Genomic DNA, 15,084 nt, shown 5'->3' with positions numbered 1-15,084 from the left:
GCGAAACTCCCCGGGACCAATCAAAACCAAGAAGCCAAGTCTTTAAGCCCGCCAGCCAATCACAACCATGGATGTGGCGCGTGAGCGAGTCGGCGAGAGACGTCACTACACAACAGCACTATTTCTGTCACGCGCTCCTCTTATTAAATCTATATTTTTCAACCTAAATTAACTTAATACTTCATTGACCACATTACTCAGCCCTAAGTTTATTTTGTGTATCTTCATACATTTACAAACATTAATTAATTTGTTTGCAATGTCTCTAGACAAAAAAGGACTTCGTTTCCCAGCAGCCTCCGCGCGTGCGTGTGCGGCCTAGGGAACAACGTAACCATGGAAACAGAGCAGTCGACGCAGACAGCAGAGACAGCGAGCGCAGTCCATACAGAGACAGCAATAGCCTGTCCATCACCTTGCGTAGGTTGAACAAACAGTGTCAGCTCAGCTTATAGCTACTAAACATGTCCGACACATTTGTGTTTGCCTGTCGGAATGCGTAGTTACGACAGGCAACTCTAGTTTCCGATTATACAACCGATTTAGCTAGTTTAACCTTGCTAAGTCACGGTGGGTTTGTGTTAGTTACGGACTACTGACCACCTTCACTTTCCAGAGGATGCTGGAGTCGATTAAAGTGACTGGTAATGTTGAATTGTTTTGTTCTTTGCTTCTCTTATTTCCCTGACAGCTGCCCTGTGTAACAGGATGAAATTAACCTTCATTACTAAATCATGTATGTGTTTAAATTTGTCATGTAATAGATAGAACTTCAGTTGACAGCAGCTCATGTGTGAGGTAATAGTAGTTGATGACATGGTTGCGCACATAGCTGTGCTGGTGAAACTGTCTAGTCATCACACTGTGCTGATGTGCCCATTAGCCTGTGCGTGTGTGTATGTGTGTGTGCTTGTATTTGTTCCCTCTTTAAAGACCTTTTCAGGGGGAAAACATTGACCTTGTTAGGACTACTACTCCTGGTCTCAATGATGCCAAACCTCATTTGTGAGGAACTGCTTAAGTTTAGAGCTAAAATTAAGGGTTAGGCATTAATCAGGTGTTTGAGGTTAGGAGTAATGCTTTGTTTAGGCTGTCCAAATGATGGAAGTCAATGCATTTGGGACAAAATAGTGGTACTCATGTCTTATTTGGATTGTCGTCTTGCATGTGAGAGCTTCCTGGCTAAATAAAATGGGGGATGCAAATCTCGGCAGCTGGAAAACCAGCTCTGCCAAAAAATGCACCCCTTGTTTATTTTTATTTTGCAGAGCATTTGGGATAATATAGTGGTGCTCATGTTATATTTGGATGTCTTCTTGCACGTGAGAGTAAATTTCACATGTGTAACAAGCTTCCTGGAAAAATAAAATGGCGAATGCAAAACTCGGCGGCTGTAAAACCAGCTCTGTCGAAAAATGCACCACGTTTATTTTTGCTTTGTCGAGTATTTAGAAGAAAAATGGTGGTGCTCATGTTATATTTCACCTGAATGATGTGTATTCCATACACACCACTTTCATTGTGGCAATAAAATACAACAAAAATAGATAAAAGCACGTCTCGGTAGCTCCACAATCAGCCCTGTCATATAATGCACTGTAGACCTGTCCCTAAGCAGGATATTACTAGTCGCTAAGTAAATGAAAACATAAACTACTGTCCTCGGACAACTTGTAATCACTAATAAATCGCAAAAAGTATCGCCATAAAGCCATAGTTTGTCGTAAAAAGGATGAGGTCGTTGATGTCCACTGGTTTTCGCTTCAGCTGTGCATGTTGCTGTTAGATGCATGCAATTCTCTTAATTTATCATAACATAAGTATTTACAGAGATACTGTAGATTTAAAATCTGCAATGCCACATAAGACACCATCAAAATAGAAAATATTATAGAATAAGCTGTATCCAACACAAAAAACAGTAGCAGCAAAATGTATTATTAGATAAGAATAGATACAAAATGCAAAATAAATAAGATTTTAAAAATGACTATCTTCTAATGTGAGTATGAGATCTTAAAGATATGTATTGCTTCCAACATGTATGCATTCTATTTTTATTCAAATAAAAGATCAGTGGAAAAATAGAACAGTTAAATTGCAGCCTTTGTGATTTGCTAATTACATTGTGTCAAACTGTGATCAGGAATACATCTAATTTTATCCTCAGAGGATTACTCTATCTCGCTATTTGTGAAAGGTCTGCACATGAAGGTAAATCAGCAAAAAAACATTTGTTTATATTTCAGAAAGACTTCACTGGCCAGAAGTAGAAATGTCCAAAAAATACATCTTAAACTCCACTGACACGCCACTGAATCCAAGCCAAGTATACCTGGAGAGGATTTCTTCCAGCATCCTCAAGGACCTGTTCAGCACTGGCTCCAGCAGCTACAACCTACTGCTGCAGGCTGAGGAGGAGGAGTGGGAGAGGCCAAAGAAGTCCCTGTTTAAGAGGCCAAAAACAGCCGTGAGGAGCAGCGCCTCACCCGGTAAAAGAAGCCAACGAGGCTTGGCTTTAAAAAAGACGCACGCACAAGAAGGTGGCAGTAAAGCCGCTCAGAGGTCCAACTCCAATTTCTCCAAAACGGCCCAGGGCATCGCAGTAGTGGGCAGCAAGATGGGCCTCACTCCCCGTACGACCCCACAACTCAGGAAGATGTGCAACCCCAACTCGCCTCATGCTAAACTTCCAACACTGCACAAAGCAGCGATCGCAGGGGAAGGGGAAAATGGCAAGAGGCTGTGCATCCTGACAGCCATTAAGCCGTCTAATGTGGAGAAAGAGAAGGCCAAGTTCTTCAAGTCTGACTTTTGCTACAATCCACAGTTTGAGTACAGCAACCCTGTCTCTGCGCCTGTTTTGGCACGGCATAACAACGCCTCCGATCGCTTCCTGACACAGGTGAGGCTCTTTCTCCAACAAGCGTGTGTGAAACAAAACAGTGTTGAATTTGGAAAATTTGGAAAAAAAAGTGCTGACATCCTTAAAGTGTAAAGTTTACTATGGGAAAGTTGATGGAAATGAAAGACTGATCAAATCCATTTGAAGAGTTGACATTGTAACATTACATTGGCGTCCATTTTTGCACTGATGTCTAGGACATCATGAAGAACCTGTACTATCTGAGTGATATGTACACAGTCCACAGAACTACAGTACACACTTGGTTCATTGAACATCCCTTTTCTTGTATCCATAAGGAACCTTCTTCAATAACACAGAAAATCTGACTCTCAAGAGTCAGAGAGTGGTGGTTCCACGAGATGGTGTAACACGTCATCTTTACAAGCCACAGAATCTCCACCATGCAGCAGGAGTCATGGTATATGTTTCTAATGAGTAGGAAAACAGCCATTTGGTGTCCTGTTACAGGTTGTTTAAGTAACGCTAGTGCGTGAGCTGAACAGGAAATGTGAGTGAGCTGAATAGGAAATACAGTAAGATGATCCTGCGAGCAAATGTTCAAGGTTTCTCTTCCTAAAGTGTGTCCTAGTTTTTCCCTCTCTTTTGAATGTAGTGGTCAACGGATAAGGGTTTTTCTATGAGCAGCCGATGATGACTAAAAAACCTTGTCAAATAAACCTTTGGATTAAAAAAAAATGAAGTTTTAGTGCACTTAGAAGAATTGCTCAAGTGTCTAAGATCAAAAATGTGTAAACCTACATAAATATGTAATAATTGGCCAATTCGTTATTTAATAATCGGTTGATGCCAGTTATAAAAATGGCAAAAAAAATTGCTCTACTCTCTACTAGAATGACGTTTGTCTTTCGGATTGGTGCTGTGTAAATCCTACAATAAACTTTTCCAGTATCCCAGAACCAGGAACCAGAACTCCACAAAGAGAGGGTCCTCTCTGCTCACGAGGTAATGTTTAATAACAGCAACTGACAAAGAAGTTAGCCACATTATAATATCCATGACAGCAGATTCAGGAGTGAAAAGAGATTTGTGTTTTTAATCAAATATGACCTCAGCGGAGTATTAAAACTTACGGACAAGAATTAGACCAGGACCAAGCATAGAACCTTGGGGAACACCACAGGATTAAGAGTGCCAGTTGGTATAGTTAGCCTTATCAAAAAAATTTAAAATAAATACTATTCTATCGTTTAATACAGGGATGAAAACTGAAAGATTTTATTCATATTAGAACACACAATAGATCAGTGTAAAAATAGAACAATTCAATTGCAGAAATGCCTTTGCCACTGGAATAGATCTAATTTTATCCTAAAAGGATTAATATATCTCTCTGTAAAGGAATAGAATAATCACTTGCTTCTGTCTCTTCCATACTACTTTGGAGCACCACAATAAGAACTATCCTATACTACTTAGTCATTAGACGTGACAGCTATTATACAATGACTTTCTCATTCTTTCCAGGCAGTGCACATCATGGAGCTCGCGCTGCAGCGATATGGCAGCTATGAGAAGTTTGAGCAGGTCACCGGGGGAAACCTCCTCACCAAGAGTCGCATCTGGCACAATGTGAAGAAGTACATGGAGAAGGAAGGCTGTGTGGGCGAGGTGAGAGGACACAGAACCTGGGCTTAAGAATAAGATACTGTGCTGCTGGTTAGTACATGTAGCCCAGTATATTCCCGTGGCTGTCCGCTGCAGCCTGTGTCATGATGGATTTGCACATCGTCGTTACAGAGAAGGAAGTGAATGCGCTTCAGGGGAAAACAAAGGCCTGGCAAAAACCCACCACTTGACTGAGCCCATCAGAAGCACTTTGCTTATGCAACGAACCAATGTTACATCACTCTGTTAACAATGTTCCACTGAACACATCCTACCACACTTGTATGTGTGATTCCTGTGTACATTTAAACACATTCAAGACAACAAATCCAGTGCAGTGACAAGGAAGAAAAAAAACATTATTTATTCACATGGATTTATTTGAACATATTTAGTGATTTATATTTGTAACTTAACATTTGAAGTAAGGCTTGAATATTGTGACGTCTGGCCAAGCTTGGTTCCATTTTCTCCTTTTTTCCATCTTCCATCTTATGTCCTTTGGTTCAATGCGTCTCACCCATAGAATTTTGAATGAACTTTTCCGGTTTCTCAGGTGACGTCATTCAGGAAGTGAGAATATATTGAATAGCCACGGGGGGGGGGGGATTCTGCTAGCTGCAAAACATGCCTTCATTTGAATAGAAGCCTATGGGAATGAACTTATTTTTCACTTAAGTTTAAACATCTGTGAACATTTTCCTGAAGAGTTATTAATGGTTATCAATTTAATGGTTATCAATCCCTACCAGACGATGTTCTGGAAGGGAAATCTGTTTCCTGGTTGGGTAATCAAAGTAGTTTTCTGACATGGGCGTTCTATTGCTCTTGTGTTGATAGATAGTTGTCCAGGTGACCGATGACCTCCTGTCCAGAGCCTCCATGACAGTCGTGAACAGCAGACCAACACTTACTATCAACATCTCCACTGCCCGGGAACACTGGCTGGAGGGCATGCTGAGGCATGAGATCGGTGGGTACGATAATTCTGAATTAAAGTGATTATTTAAAGGAATTAAAGAAATAATTAAAGGTTTTTGAGGTTTGACCTGCTGTGTTATTTTGTGACTTAGCCCTGGCTTGAATATAAACAGTCACTGTCCCGGTCTTTCAGGCACTCATTATTTCCGCGGCATGAACAATTGCCACCAGCCATGGAGCAGCAGTGCGGGCAGGAAGAAGCACAACCTGAAGCCCCTCAACCCCACAGAGGAAGGCCTTGCCAGCATCCACAGTGTCCTGTTCAGGAAAGACCCCACTCTGTGGCGCGCCGCGCTGCTCTACTACACCGTCTACCAGGCCAGCCACATGTCCTTCTCGCAGCTCTTCCACAACCTAGGACGCTTTGTCCAGGACCCCAACACCCGCTGGGACTACTGTGTCAGAGCCAAGAGAGGCCAGACTGACACGGCACAGCCAGGTCGCTAACAGACTTTAAATTTATGTAGCTAAACTTATTTTTTTCTTATTTAAAACAAGTTCAGACCTGGTATTAAAATCTGCCACGCCAAGAACAGGTCTGAGCGGTTCCAACGTGTCCTTGTGACATCAGTAAACAATCATTATAATGTCAGTGTGTATGTGAACAAAGGGCAGAGAAGATTATATGTGATCACAAGAGACAGATCCATGTGTGTGAACAGCTGTACTTACTGTAGCCCAGTCTGGCTGTTCTCAGATCACTGGTGACTGATTATAGCACCAGGCCTGAACCCTGAATTCACGGGTGATATATAACTTTTTACTTGTCTCCGTTTTTTCAGGTTGTTTCAGTAAGGATCAGGTCTACCTGGATGGCATCCTGAAGATCCTTCGGTACAGAGACAAGATCAACTTCCCACTGCTCATGGCTCTCGGAAAGGTGAGGCATCTTAACTCTGTAGGGAATATTACTGTATTTACTGATCGAAGCCTAGTAGATTGATCCTTTTCAGACTTGAGTGATCCGATTGTGTGCAGATCCTGGCGACAACCATCCCTTTAAACCATAGCTTGATATTTGCGAATGAGATTAAGTTCTTTTGACTTTGCACGCACTGTGTAAAAAGTGGTAAACACTGCATCAGAGGAGCTGAATCCGCTGCTTAAGTCCTTAACCAATGTCCTAACGTCGGCGTTTTCCTGTGGACTCAGGTGTCATTTGAAGACGTGGATCGCCTGAAAGCCGTGGCCCAGACGGAGAACATACGCATCCCGCATTTCATGCAGGACCAGGCGAGGTACGCCGAGCAGCTGAAGAAAATCATGGCGGTCAATGGGCTGACCGACGACGAGCTGAAGACCATCGTCTGAGCCGTCTTCATTCCCCTGCACCCCCTGCCAGCTGTGAGCTGCATGTGTCAACACCACCCACATCATCAGTGTGCATGGTCGCCGAGTGTGTGACTTGCTCAGCATGCTGTAGTCATATTTAAATGGTTTATATTAGGATTAGAACAATACTCTTATTGGTCCTGTTCTATAATATTGTGCAAATGTGTAATGTGGTTTTATCTATATGTTTAAAAGGTCACAAGACAGTAGTAAGTAGCTACTCATTAAACCATGCAGATCTCTCATAATGTCACCGATAAGAATCGGAAATCCCATTCTGATGCCTCTCGAATCACACCGAGGCTCCTGTTGGACGAGACCAGCTGTCAATCACACTGGTGTCCACTCATACCTGTACCGTACATCATCTATTTGTACATCACATGTTATTGAAGATGACAGACAACTGGTTATTGAGCCCATTAACTCCTCAGGAAACCAAATCAAGTGAGAAGTAGGATCATTTTCCCGTAGGCTTCTATTCAACCTGACTTCACAAAGGAATCCAGAAGTCCATTTTTTTTATATATGATCCATTGTTAGGATTCACTATTTGCACTTTCTTGACTTGAATCTACCTTCTTACCTGCACTGATACACGTTAACGCAGCTGCTGTGTTTGAGTCACGTATACAGACTGCACAAATCGACCCAATGCCTTGTGGTTTTCCTGTAATACCTGATGAGTGTTTGTGTTGTAAAAACCAAGGATGACCTGATGCTAAGAGCATGTTTGCCACAGTACACTTTATTGACACGGCATTTCTATGAGATTTCTTTGATTTTTAAAGGATTTTTTTTGTTATATTATTCGATAGAATCTTTGAATAAAATAGACCTCCTGTATTAAAAGTGTGTGAGCCTCTCTGTGTGTGTGTGTGTACATGTTTTTATATCTTTGTGGGGACCAAAAAACTCAGAAACTTATTTTTGTGGAGACATTTGGTCTGGTCCCCACGATGTTAAAGGGCTTTTTTGGGGTAAGGACTTAGGTTTATGTTGGGGTAAAGGTTACAGTAAGGTACTTAGTTGTGACAGTGAAGGTCAGGGTAAGGGGCAAGGGAATGATACATATAAAGAGAGATATAAGAACATGTTTGTGTGTGTCACAGAGCTTCAAAAGCTTCATGTTAAGGCTTATTGTTGAGCTTTAGATCATAAATGCTAAGAAACAAGTGGAAATATACCTTTAGTGGTCGAGTTACATATTAGGCACGTTGCTAACTGTTCAATAACTAAAGGACAAAGGAGGCTTCTTTCATGCCCAGAATGCAGAGAGGACAACTATTTTGGAAGAGGAGTCAAAGGAAGCCATCTATGTTAATCAAGAGAAACCTGGAGAAACCTTCAATAACAGGAGAGTGCTTCTCAGGTGGCCCCCTAACAACTCACATTGTGACACCTTTGACTCAGGTGAAACCAACAACCTGAAACTGTGCCACAGGGTGAATGACCCACATTGTTTAACATGACAATTCTATGGATTATACATGACACACACACACGCGCGCAACACCCAAGCCTAGATACACAAGACGAGTAGCAGTGTTTGTTTGGTGGCAGCCATCTCGGAATCCCATTTAGCGTCAACCAGATGGGAGAAGTTATCTTACCTCTACACCAACTGTGTGGCCTACAAATATGTTTATGCTTTTTCAATAAATGATGTGTAAAGTTGAATGGACAGATTATTAATCTGCACTTAATTTCTAATAAAATAAAAACAATAACATATGTTATATGTGTTGATCAGAATCGTGTTTTAAAAGGTTTGAATGGGCCTAAAATGATTTTTAGATATCAAAGTGGGCCCTGGCACTCTTCAGTTTGGAATTGGTTGATGTGGAACACATTATTATGCATTGCAGTAGATATAATTTAGAGAGGAACATGTGGGTTAAGAGAACATGAGACAAAGAATGTCCTGCCTCTACACATCTGACCCAGTAGGTGGCGGTATCCTCTCTTAAAGCCATTTTTTTACGCTCTGTCAACAAAACACGTACAAGAAGAAGAAGAATTCTGCAACGTCACGGGGCAGGAAGGGCATCGTCTTCAGCGGCACAACGAACAACACAACGCCTATATGTTCATCGGAAACAGCACATTAAGCAAGTATGACATTATTTCTTAAACTAAACGCTCTGGGCGCGCTGTCAACTGTCAGAGAACAGACGTAGCTGTTGTAGAAAGAAAGAAAAAGAGTTCCATAAACAAATAAACCAATGGCTGAACAAGTTGAACGTCAGTTAGCTGGAAAGCTAACAGCTGTGCATTCCGCACACCCTCCCGTTACTTTCGCTCGGTAAACCGACGATGGGAGGCTCGCCTATGTTAATTGAACACGTACACTTATAGTGTATAAACACGCCGTTATTAATACGCCTCAACCAGCAGAATGTCTCGTAAGCGGTCTGCAATGTTGTGACGTTAGCGGGCTAACTTGTTAGCCGGCTAACGGACTTATCGATATTTAATGTGGGTTCATCTCTACGACGACAATTAAACAACGAAAGCCTCGCTGTTGTGTAACCATACTATGTGACGCACAGCTGGCGTGACGAAGCTGCATGACTGCATTGTTGTATGAACCACCCTTATTTAGCCTAATACTGACTGAAAACCAGTTCGATTTGCCAGGATGTCACTGAGTTAGTACCAGTTGTCATTGATGATCCTATCATTGCCTTTTCCTTGCATTCTCCAGTCCTCTGTGTTGACATGTCCCTGATGTAACGGTGTTTTTCTTTTTGTTTTGCAGGTCAACCTCAACTCAAAAGACAACATGTCGTACGGCCAAGCGGAGAGCTACCGCTCTGTCCCACAGGACTTCAACACAGTCATACAAACATGCAGCACCAACATCCAGAAGATCACACAGAACAGTGAGTGGTCCTCAGCTTTCACTTACTCACTCTAGCAGCCCTGTCACACATGCACACGACTCTGGAGATTTTCCACAGCATCTCCTGTCAGCTCCCTTGTCTAATCTACTTTGCATGATCAAGTGAGGTCATGTGAGAACCAACAGGAGAAACTCCACAGAATCCACAGAGAGCTAAGTGTCTCCTGTCAGACCAAGCCAGTTACCAGCCCCTCGCCTGGATCTTCTAGAGCTTCAATTGCTGTTCTTAATGTGTCTCAGATAATCCCAATTTGTCATATGTGAACAGCCAACTCCAGAGTTGATAATATATCCAATGTTTAAACCCAAAACTTTGTAGTCATGAGGTGGTGTAAAGAACTTTGAGATGTCGTAGAGAGTAGAATTGTTACAGTCAATTGTCTGCTGACATAATGTATAATCAGATTTAGCTTTAATCGAAAGACTGATTTATCGCTCTGCCTTTCTCTTTTACAGCTGCACAGATAAAGAGCATGGTGAACCAGCTGGGGACCAGACAGGACACCAGTGAACTCCAGGATCGCCTGTATGTGTTGACTTTTAATCTTCACTAACACACAGACACAGAACTGTTATTCTCTAGTATCTCTTATTGCTTTGCTTACAATCTCTTACAACACAATGTGTATCAGTATACACATGCCACAGTATACATTGTAAATATCATGTCCTGCACTGAATTGACTACAACAGCTGTACTTCATTTTCTGACAAACGGCAATGCCACACTGAAAGTTCCTCATCACAGAACTCTTAAAACTAAATTATGTTAAAATAAAAGTATTTAAACTTCAAATAAGAATCTTTTTCATTTATTTGTTTGTGATTAACAAATACAAGCAAATTAAATGCATACAACAAAACAGCAGACAGGGTAATTTGTGTTATACATTATACAGCTTCATATATTTAAATAAAAAAGAAAGATAGAAGGAAAGATGTGTTGGGTTACATAACAATATCAAGTTGTTTCATAACGGATGGGGTATTCATTTCATTCGCATCATCCACAGTCCACCAAGAACGTCTTAGGAAATATTCATTATTTTAACATCTGCTGATCAGCATTATGTCCCGTCATGTGAACGTTGAGGCCGGTCATGCCGCTGCAGTATTTTACTTTGTTTCCTCTGCACTTCTTGAATACTTGCATGGTTCATGTCCAAGTCAAGGATTTGCACATTCCTAAAAGGGTGAAAGTATCTTTGCCTTCATTTTTGTGGTCAGTAGATACAGTTTTCATTGTTTTGTCCATGTTTTTTTGCTTGTGTGCTGTTTGGGTGTCTATTGCCACCTATTGGTGTTAGCTTGCACTGCACTGCATGTTTGAGGGAGTACGTTTTTCAAAACAGCCGTTATAGCACTTGCTGTTTTGTAAATACAGCATCATCTTTATCGATATGCACTGAATATGTTAAAAAAAAAGTTTTGTTATTGTAATTTTCTATGTCTCACCATAATATCCCTTTGTGTCCTTTTATTGTGATGGGTAGATGTCATTTGGTTGTTCTGAAATGCTTTTGTCACCACAGACAGCAGATACAACACTCCACTAACCATTTGGCAAAAGAAACCAACAAACACCTGAAAGATTTGGGATCAGTCCCCTTGCCCTCATCATCGTCGGAGCAGGTGAGTGCCAGTCTTCTTGTGTCTTTAGCAGAATTAGAATGAGAGGACACAGAGATGACAGGTCCTGACTTGTGGCTTTGTGTTGTCATTTTACTCGTGTGCTGTCGATCAGGAAATGGTAGAAAAGTTCAACCAAATGAGCTGCACAGTAACAGCAGATAAAGAGCAGTGAGCAGTGAACTCAGAGTGAAGTCCACCAGTTGTTACAGTCAGTAACATGCAGTTAAAGTCAGCAGATGTATTCCTAGTTCTGCTGATCCTATACCTGAAAGTTTGGGTTTATGAGACCATAGTTTTTGCCGAAGGAGTATTCAACCATCAGAATCTTATCTCCCATTTTGAAGCATCGAGATTCGCAGTTTGACTGGTACAAGCTGTCAATCACACTGGTGTCCACTCGTGTCGTATGCACCATCATTTATCGTCTATCTTCCTCTAAACCTGTACATAATTGACAAAATTGGCAACTTAGTCTATTGAAGAAGACCTGAAACTAGAGATTGAGATCATTGACTCCTCAGGAAACATTAAGCAAGTGGGAAACTAGGCTCATTTTCCTCATAGACCTCTATTCAAATAAACCAGCGGAGTTGCCCCCTAGTGGCTATTCAATATAGTCTTATTTCCTGGTTGGCTTCAGGAGGAAACAAAGACGCTCTTCTTACTTTAAAAAAAACCAACACATTTTTGTCACATGATAAGAGGCAGTCTGAGTTCTTTGGTGTCTTTCCAACCCGTCTCACTCCCCGTGTCTCCCTCTGCTTTGTGGCGTCCAGAGGCAGCAGAAGATCCAGAGGGAGCGACTGATGAACGACTTCTCCGCGGCTCTCAACAACTTCCAATCAGTGCAGCGACGAGCGGCGGAGAGGGAGAAGGAGTCTGTAGCCAGAGCGAGGGCTGGGTCCCGTCTGTCGGTGAGTACGAGTCAGTGACGGTGGCAGTTAAAGACGACGTCGCCTTAATGCACGTGATACCACTGAGCTTGATGTTTCCTCTCCTCTCTCAGGCTGAAGACACCACTCGGGATGAAAAGCTTGTGTCTTTCGATAAGTAAGTGACTCGTTCATCATTTTATTTATCATTTATTTATTTTATTTATTTATTTATTTCGGTCATGACATTTAAATCACTCATCACATAACATTGCAGTTCACACAATATACATAACCGAAAGGGAAAGCGGGAGAAGCAAAGCTTAACTAGTCCCGCCCCCATTATCATCATACATTTCATTTCCTTTTTTTTATTTATTTATTTATTCTTTTTGCTTTTTTTTATATGACATTTTGACAAAGAAAACATGTTTCAGCATCCGGTAGCACTCAGAGATATAGTCTAGCTCTAGACAGTCAACTCAGACTCCATGTGTGTATGTACATGTGTCCATGGTGTTCCATCGCGCCGTTGCACCGTTTCCCCCAGTGTCTACAAATTTCTGTCTCTGACCTTTGTCATATTTTCTTTCTGTGTCATTCTGTATCGATTAATAGTCATCTCTACATACTTCTTTTTAAATACACTCAGTTTTGCTGATTTTTTCATCTCCTCATCCATTTTCATCTTAAGACAAGTCTCTGCTGCCCTCTGCTGGACTAAACTCCAATTTGGGACTCCCAAACCCTTCATATGAATGTTTTTTGGCATTTCTAAACTTAAAAGTAACAGAAAAAGGTTGAGTAGGGTGTTGGTAATAAACTCAGGGTACTATCACTGGTATAAATTAAATTGGGGGATGATTCATTCATTCAAGTCACAGCATACTCAAGAAAAGACTGAACGCAACAGAAAACATGAATGAAATCAGCACAAGTTTATTACATAAGTCTTAGTCTTTGTTTGTAACGGTATCGATTGACGTAAATTATTCCTGACATGTTTTAATTGTTGTCCTGTTTGTTTATAGCCAAGAGGACTGGGGTCAGATGACGACCCAGGCGGAGGAAGCGGCCATCACAGAGGAGGACCTGGAGCTCATCAGGGAGAGAGAGACCAACATCAGACAGCTAGAGGTCTGTCTGTGTCTTATTTTCAGTGGTTATACATGAGTACATGGTGAAAGACCGTTAGCTGCTACCATGACTAAAACCTACTGACACGTCATGTCCTGGGACCACAAACAACTGCCTCAACTGCCTTTTTTTTTTTCTTGTCCTGTTGGTGTTTCTCAGTCCGACATCTTGGATGTGAACCAGATCTTCAAGGACCTGGCAGTGATGATCCACGATCAGGGAGAAATGATCGGTGAGCAGGCAAATTCATCTTTTCATTTTTAATGATCTGCATTGTCCAATTACTGTATGACTGACCAAAGTTCTTGCGCTTCTGATGCCACGCGTCCCGCGCTGCAGATAGCATCGAGGCCAACGTGGAGAACGCTGAAGTTCACGTGGAGCGAGGGGCGGAGCAGCTACAGAGAGCCAGTTACTACCAGGTGAGTTTTCCTGCTGGAAGACACGGGCGCTGTGCGTCGTCGAGGTCCCCGCCACAAAAGCTAACCCTGCTCTCTCTCTCTCTCTCTCTCTCCCCCTCTCCCTCCGCTCCTCCATGACAGCAAAAGTCCCGCAAGAAGATGTGCATCCTCGCCATGGTGTGTTCCGTTGTACTCGTCATACTCGCCATCATCATCTGGCAAGCTGCCAAATGAGTGGACTCGGCCCGAGTGGTCTGTCGCCGCTACATTTGACCCCTGCCCCCTCCCTCTCACCTGTGAGTCCCTGCATTTAAAATAAGCCGCCAGTGGCTGATGACTTAGTGAAGGTCGGTGGAGTAGATTTATAATGAGCTGCTCGGTGAGGAAAAAACGTTTTTGAGACCCGATCAAAGCGTTTCTGTAAAAAAGAACTGGACAGTGAGAGGACGCAGGGCGGAGGTGATGCAGGGGAGCAACGCAACACCTGAGATTCCTTTAATTTGCCTCCATTCGTTTCTTGTCTTATTTACTGCACTAACACTAGCTCTCACTGTATATCTATATGTTATTGTATATAAAAAAAAATGTTATTGGGATGAGCAATAGGCTAAATAATAATAATAATAAAAAAAAAAATAGGTTTTCAAAGTAAAGTCATGGTTTCAAGGGTTGTAAATGATCTTTTTTTTGTTACCTGTTGTTGTGGTGGTTGCCGGTGTAGAGCGTGTGGAGGGTCACAGGTCTTCACAGTAACACGTCAGGACTCGATGACTCTGGTGGTGAAGGCTCATGTGATTGTACCATGTAGTAAAATGGAAACTCTATAAAACAGAAATCAATTACTTTGTCTGTAAATATCCCAAAGTGCTGCGTTATATTCTGCTGAGAATGTTCTGGATGACAAAAAAAAATCACAGTGTTTAAAAAAAGAGAAACTCTGAAACAGGAAAACATATTTAAATGAATTTCTATGGCACCTGATAGTATGCACAATAAATGTTTTAAAGTCTTTTAACTCCTCTAGACTGCTTTTTTTTCTCTCCATACAACATCTGTTATGATAATGTTAAAACATTACATTTAGAATACAATTGATTCTCAGAAATGTTAAATTGTAATATCTATGAAGATGGTGATTTTCATCCTCTATTATAAACACCAAAGATTCATTTTTGTAATTAAATAATACCTTATATTTAAATACATTTCTTTTTCAAATAATAAATAGAATGTTTTCTTATGTATAAACGGATGCTCTTTCTGAAAACATGGCTGCCAATGATAACCCAT

At 41.5% G+C, this 15,084-nt stretch overlaps 2 protein-coding genes across 3 annotated transcripts; both read left to right on the top strand.

Annotated features, from left to right (window-relative positions):
- The first annotated feature begins 210 nt into the window (after positions 1-210).
- On the top strand, positions 211-7,204 carry LOC131447384 (putative tyrosine carboxypeptidase MATCAP2). Of its 2 annotated transcripts, XM_058619130.1 has the most exons (7): positions 211-644; positions 2,250-2,905; positions 4,394-4,537; positions 5,375-5,507; positions 5,649-5,954; positions 6,298-6,395; positions 6,668-7,204. In XM_058619130.1, the coding sequence occupies exons 1-7, from the start codon at positions 620-622 to the stop codon at positions 6,824-6,826; spliced, it is 1,521 nt and encodes a 506-aa protein (XP_058475113.1). In that variant the 5' UTR covers positions 211-619; the 3' UTR covers positions 6,827-7,204. The 2 variants fall into 2 exon arrangements, with proteins under 2 accessions (XP_058475113.1, XP_058475114.1); XM_058619131.1 differs by lacking the exons at positions 211-644; positions 2,250-2,905 and adding an exon at positions 2,974-3,871.
- A 1,663-nt stretch (positions 7,205-8,867) lies between these two features.
- stx12 (syntaxin 12) lies at positions 8,868-14,809 on the top strand. The gene is made up of 10 exons (XM_058620093.1): positions 8,868-8,962; positions 9,609-9,732; positions 10,209-10,278; positions 11,285-11,384; positions 12,161-12,298; positions 12,391-12,434; positions 13,288-13,393; positions 13,553-13,625; positions 13,733-13,815; positions 13,936-14,809. Exons 2-10 carry the CDS (start codon positions 9,633-9,635, stop codon positions 14,026-14,028), a joined length of 807 nt encoding a protein of 268 aa, XP_058476076.1. The 5' UTR covers positions 8,868-8,962; positions 9,609-9,632; the 3' UTR covers positions 14,029-14,809.
- The last annotated feature ends 275 nt before the right edge of the window (positions 14,810-15,084 follow it).

This window comes from Solea solea, chromosome 20 (assembly GCF_958295425.1).
Source record: "Solea solea chromosome 20, fSolSol10.1, whole genome shotgun sequence".
Lineage (NCBI taxonomy): Eukaryota > Metazoa > Chordata > Actinopteri > Pleuronectiformes > Soleidae > Solea > Solea solea.
This window is presented reverse-complemented; position numbering and strand designations above follow the sequence as displayed.

Bases quoted from the DNA above. Each gene is read 5' to 3' on its own strand.
- LOC131447384 (XM_058619130.1), top strand. From the start codon at position 620: ATGCTGGAGTCGATTAAAGTGACTG. The intron at 645-2,249 runs GTAATGTTGAAT...TTTATATTTCAG, and splicing joins GGAGTCGATTAAAGTGACTG to AAAGACTTCACTGGCCAGAA. The intron at 2,906-4,393 runs GTGAGGCTCTTT...CATTCTTTCCAG, and splicing joins CCGATCGCTTCCTGACACAG to GCAGTGCACATCATGGAGCT.
- stx12 (XM_058620093.1), top strand. From the start codon at position 9,633: ATGTCGTACGGCCAAGCGGAGAGCTACCGCTCTGTCCCACAGGACTTC. The intron at 12,299-12,390 runs GTGAGTACGAGT...CTCCTCTCTCAG, and splicing joins GGGCTGGGTCCCGTCTGTCG to GCTGAAGACACCACTCGGGA. The intron at 13,816-13,935 runs GTGAGTTTTCCT...CCTCCATGACAG, and splicing joins AGAGAGCCAGTTACTACCAG to CAAAAGTCCCGCAAGAAGAT.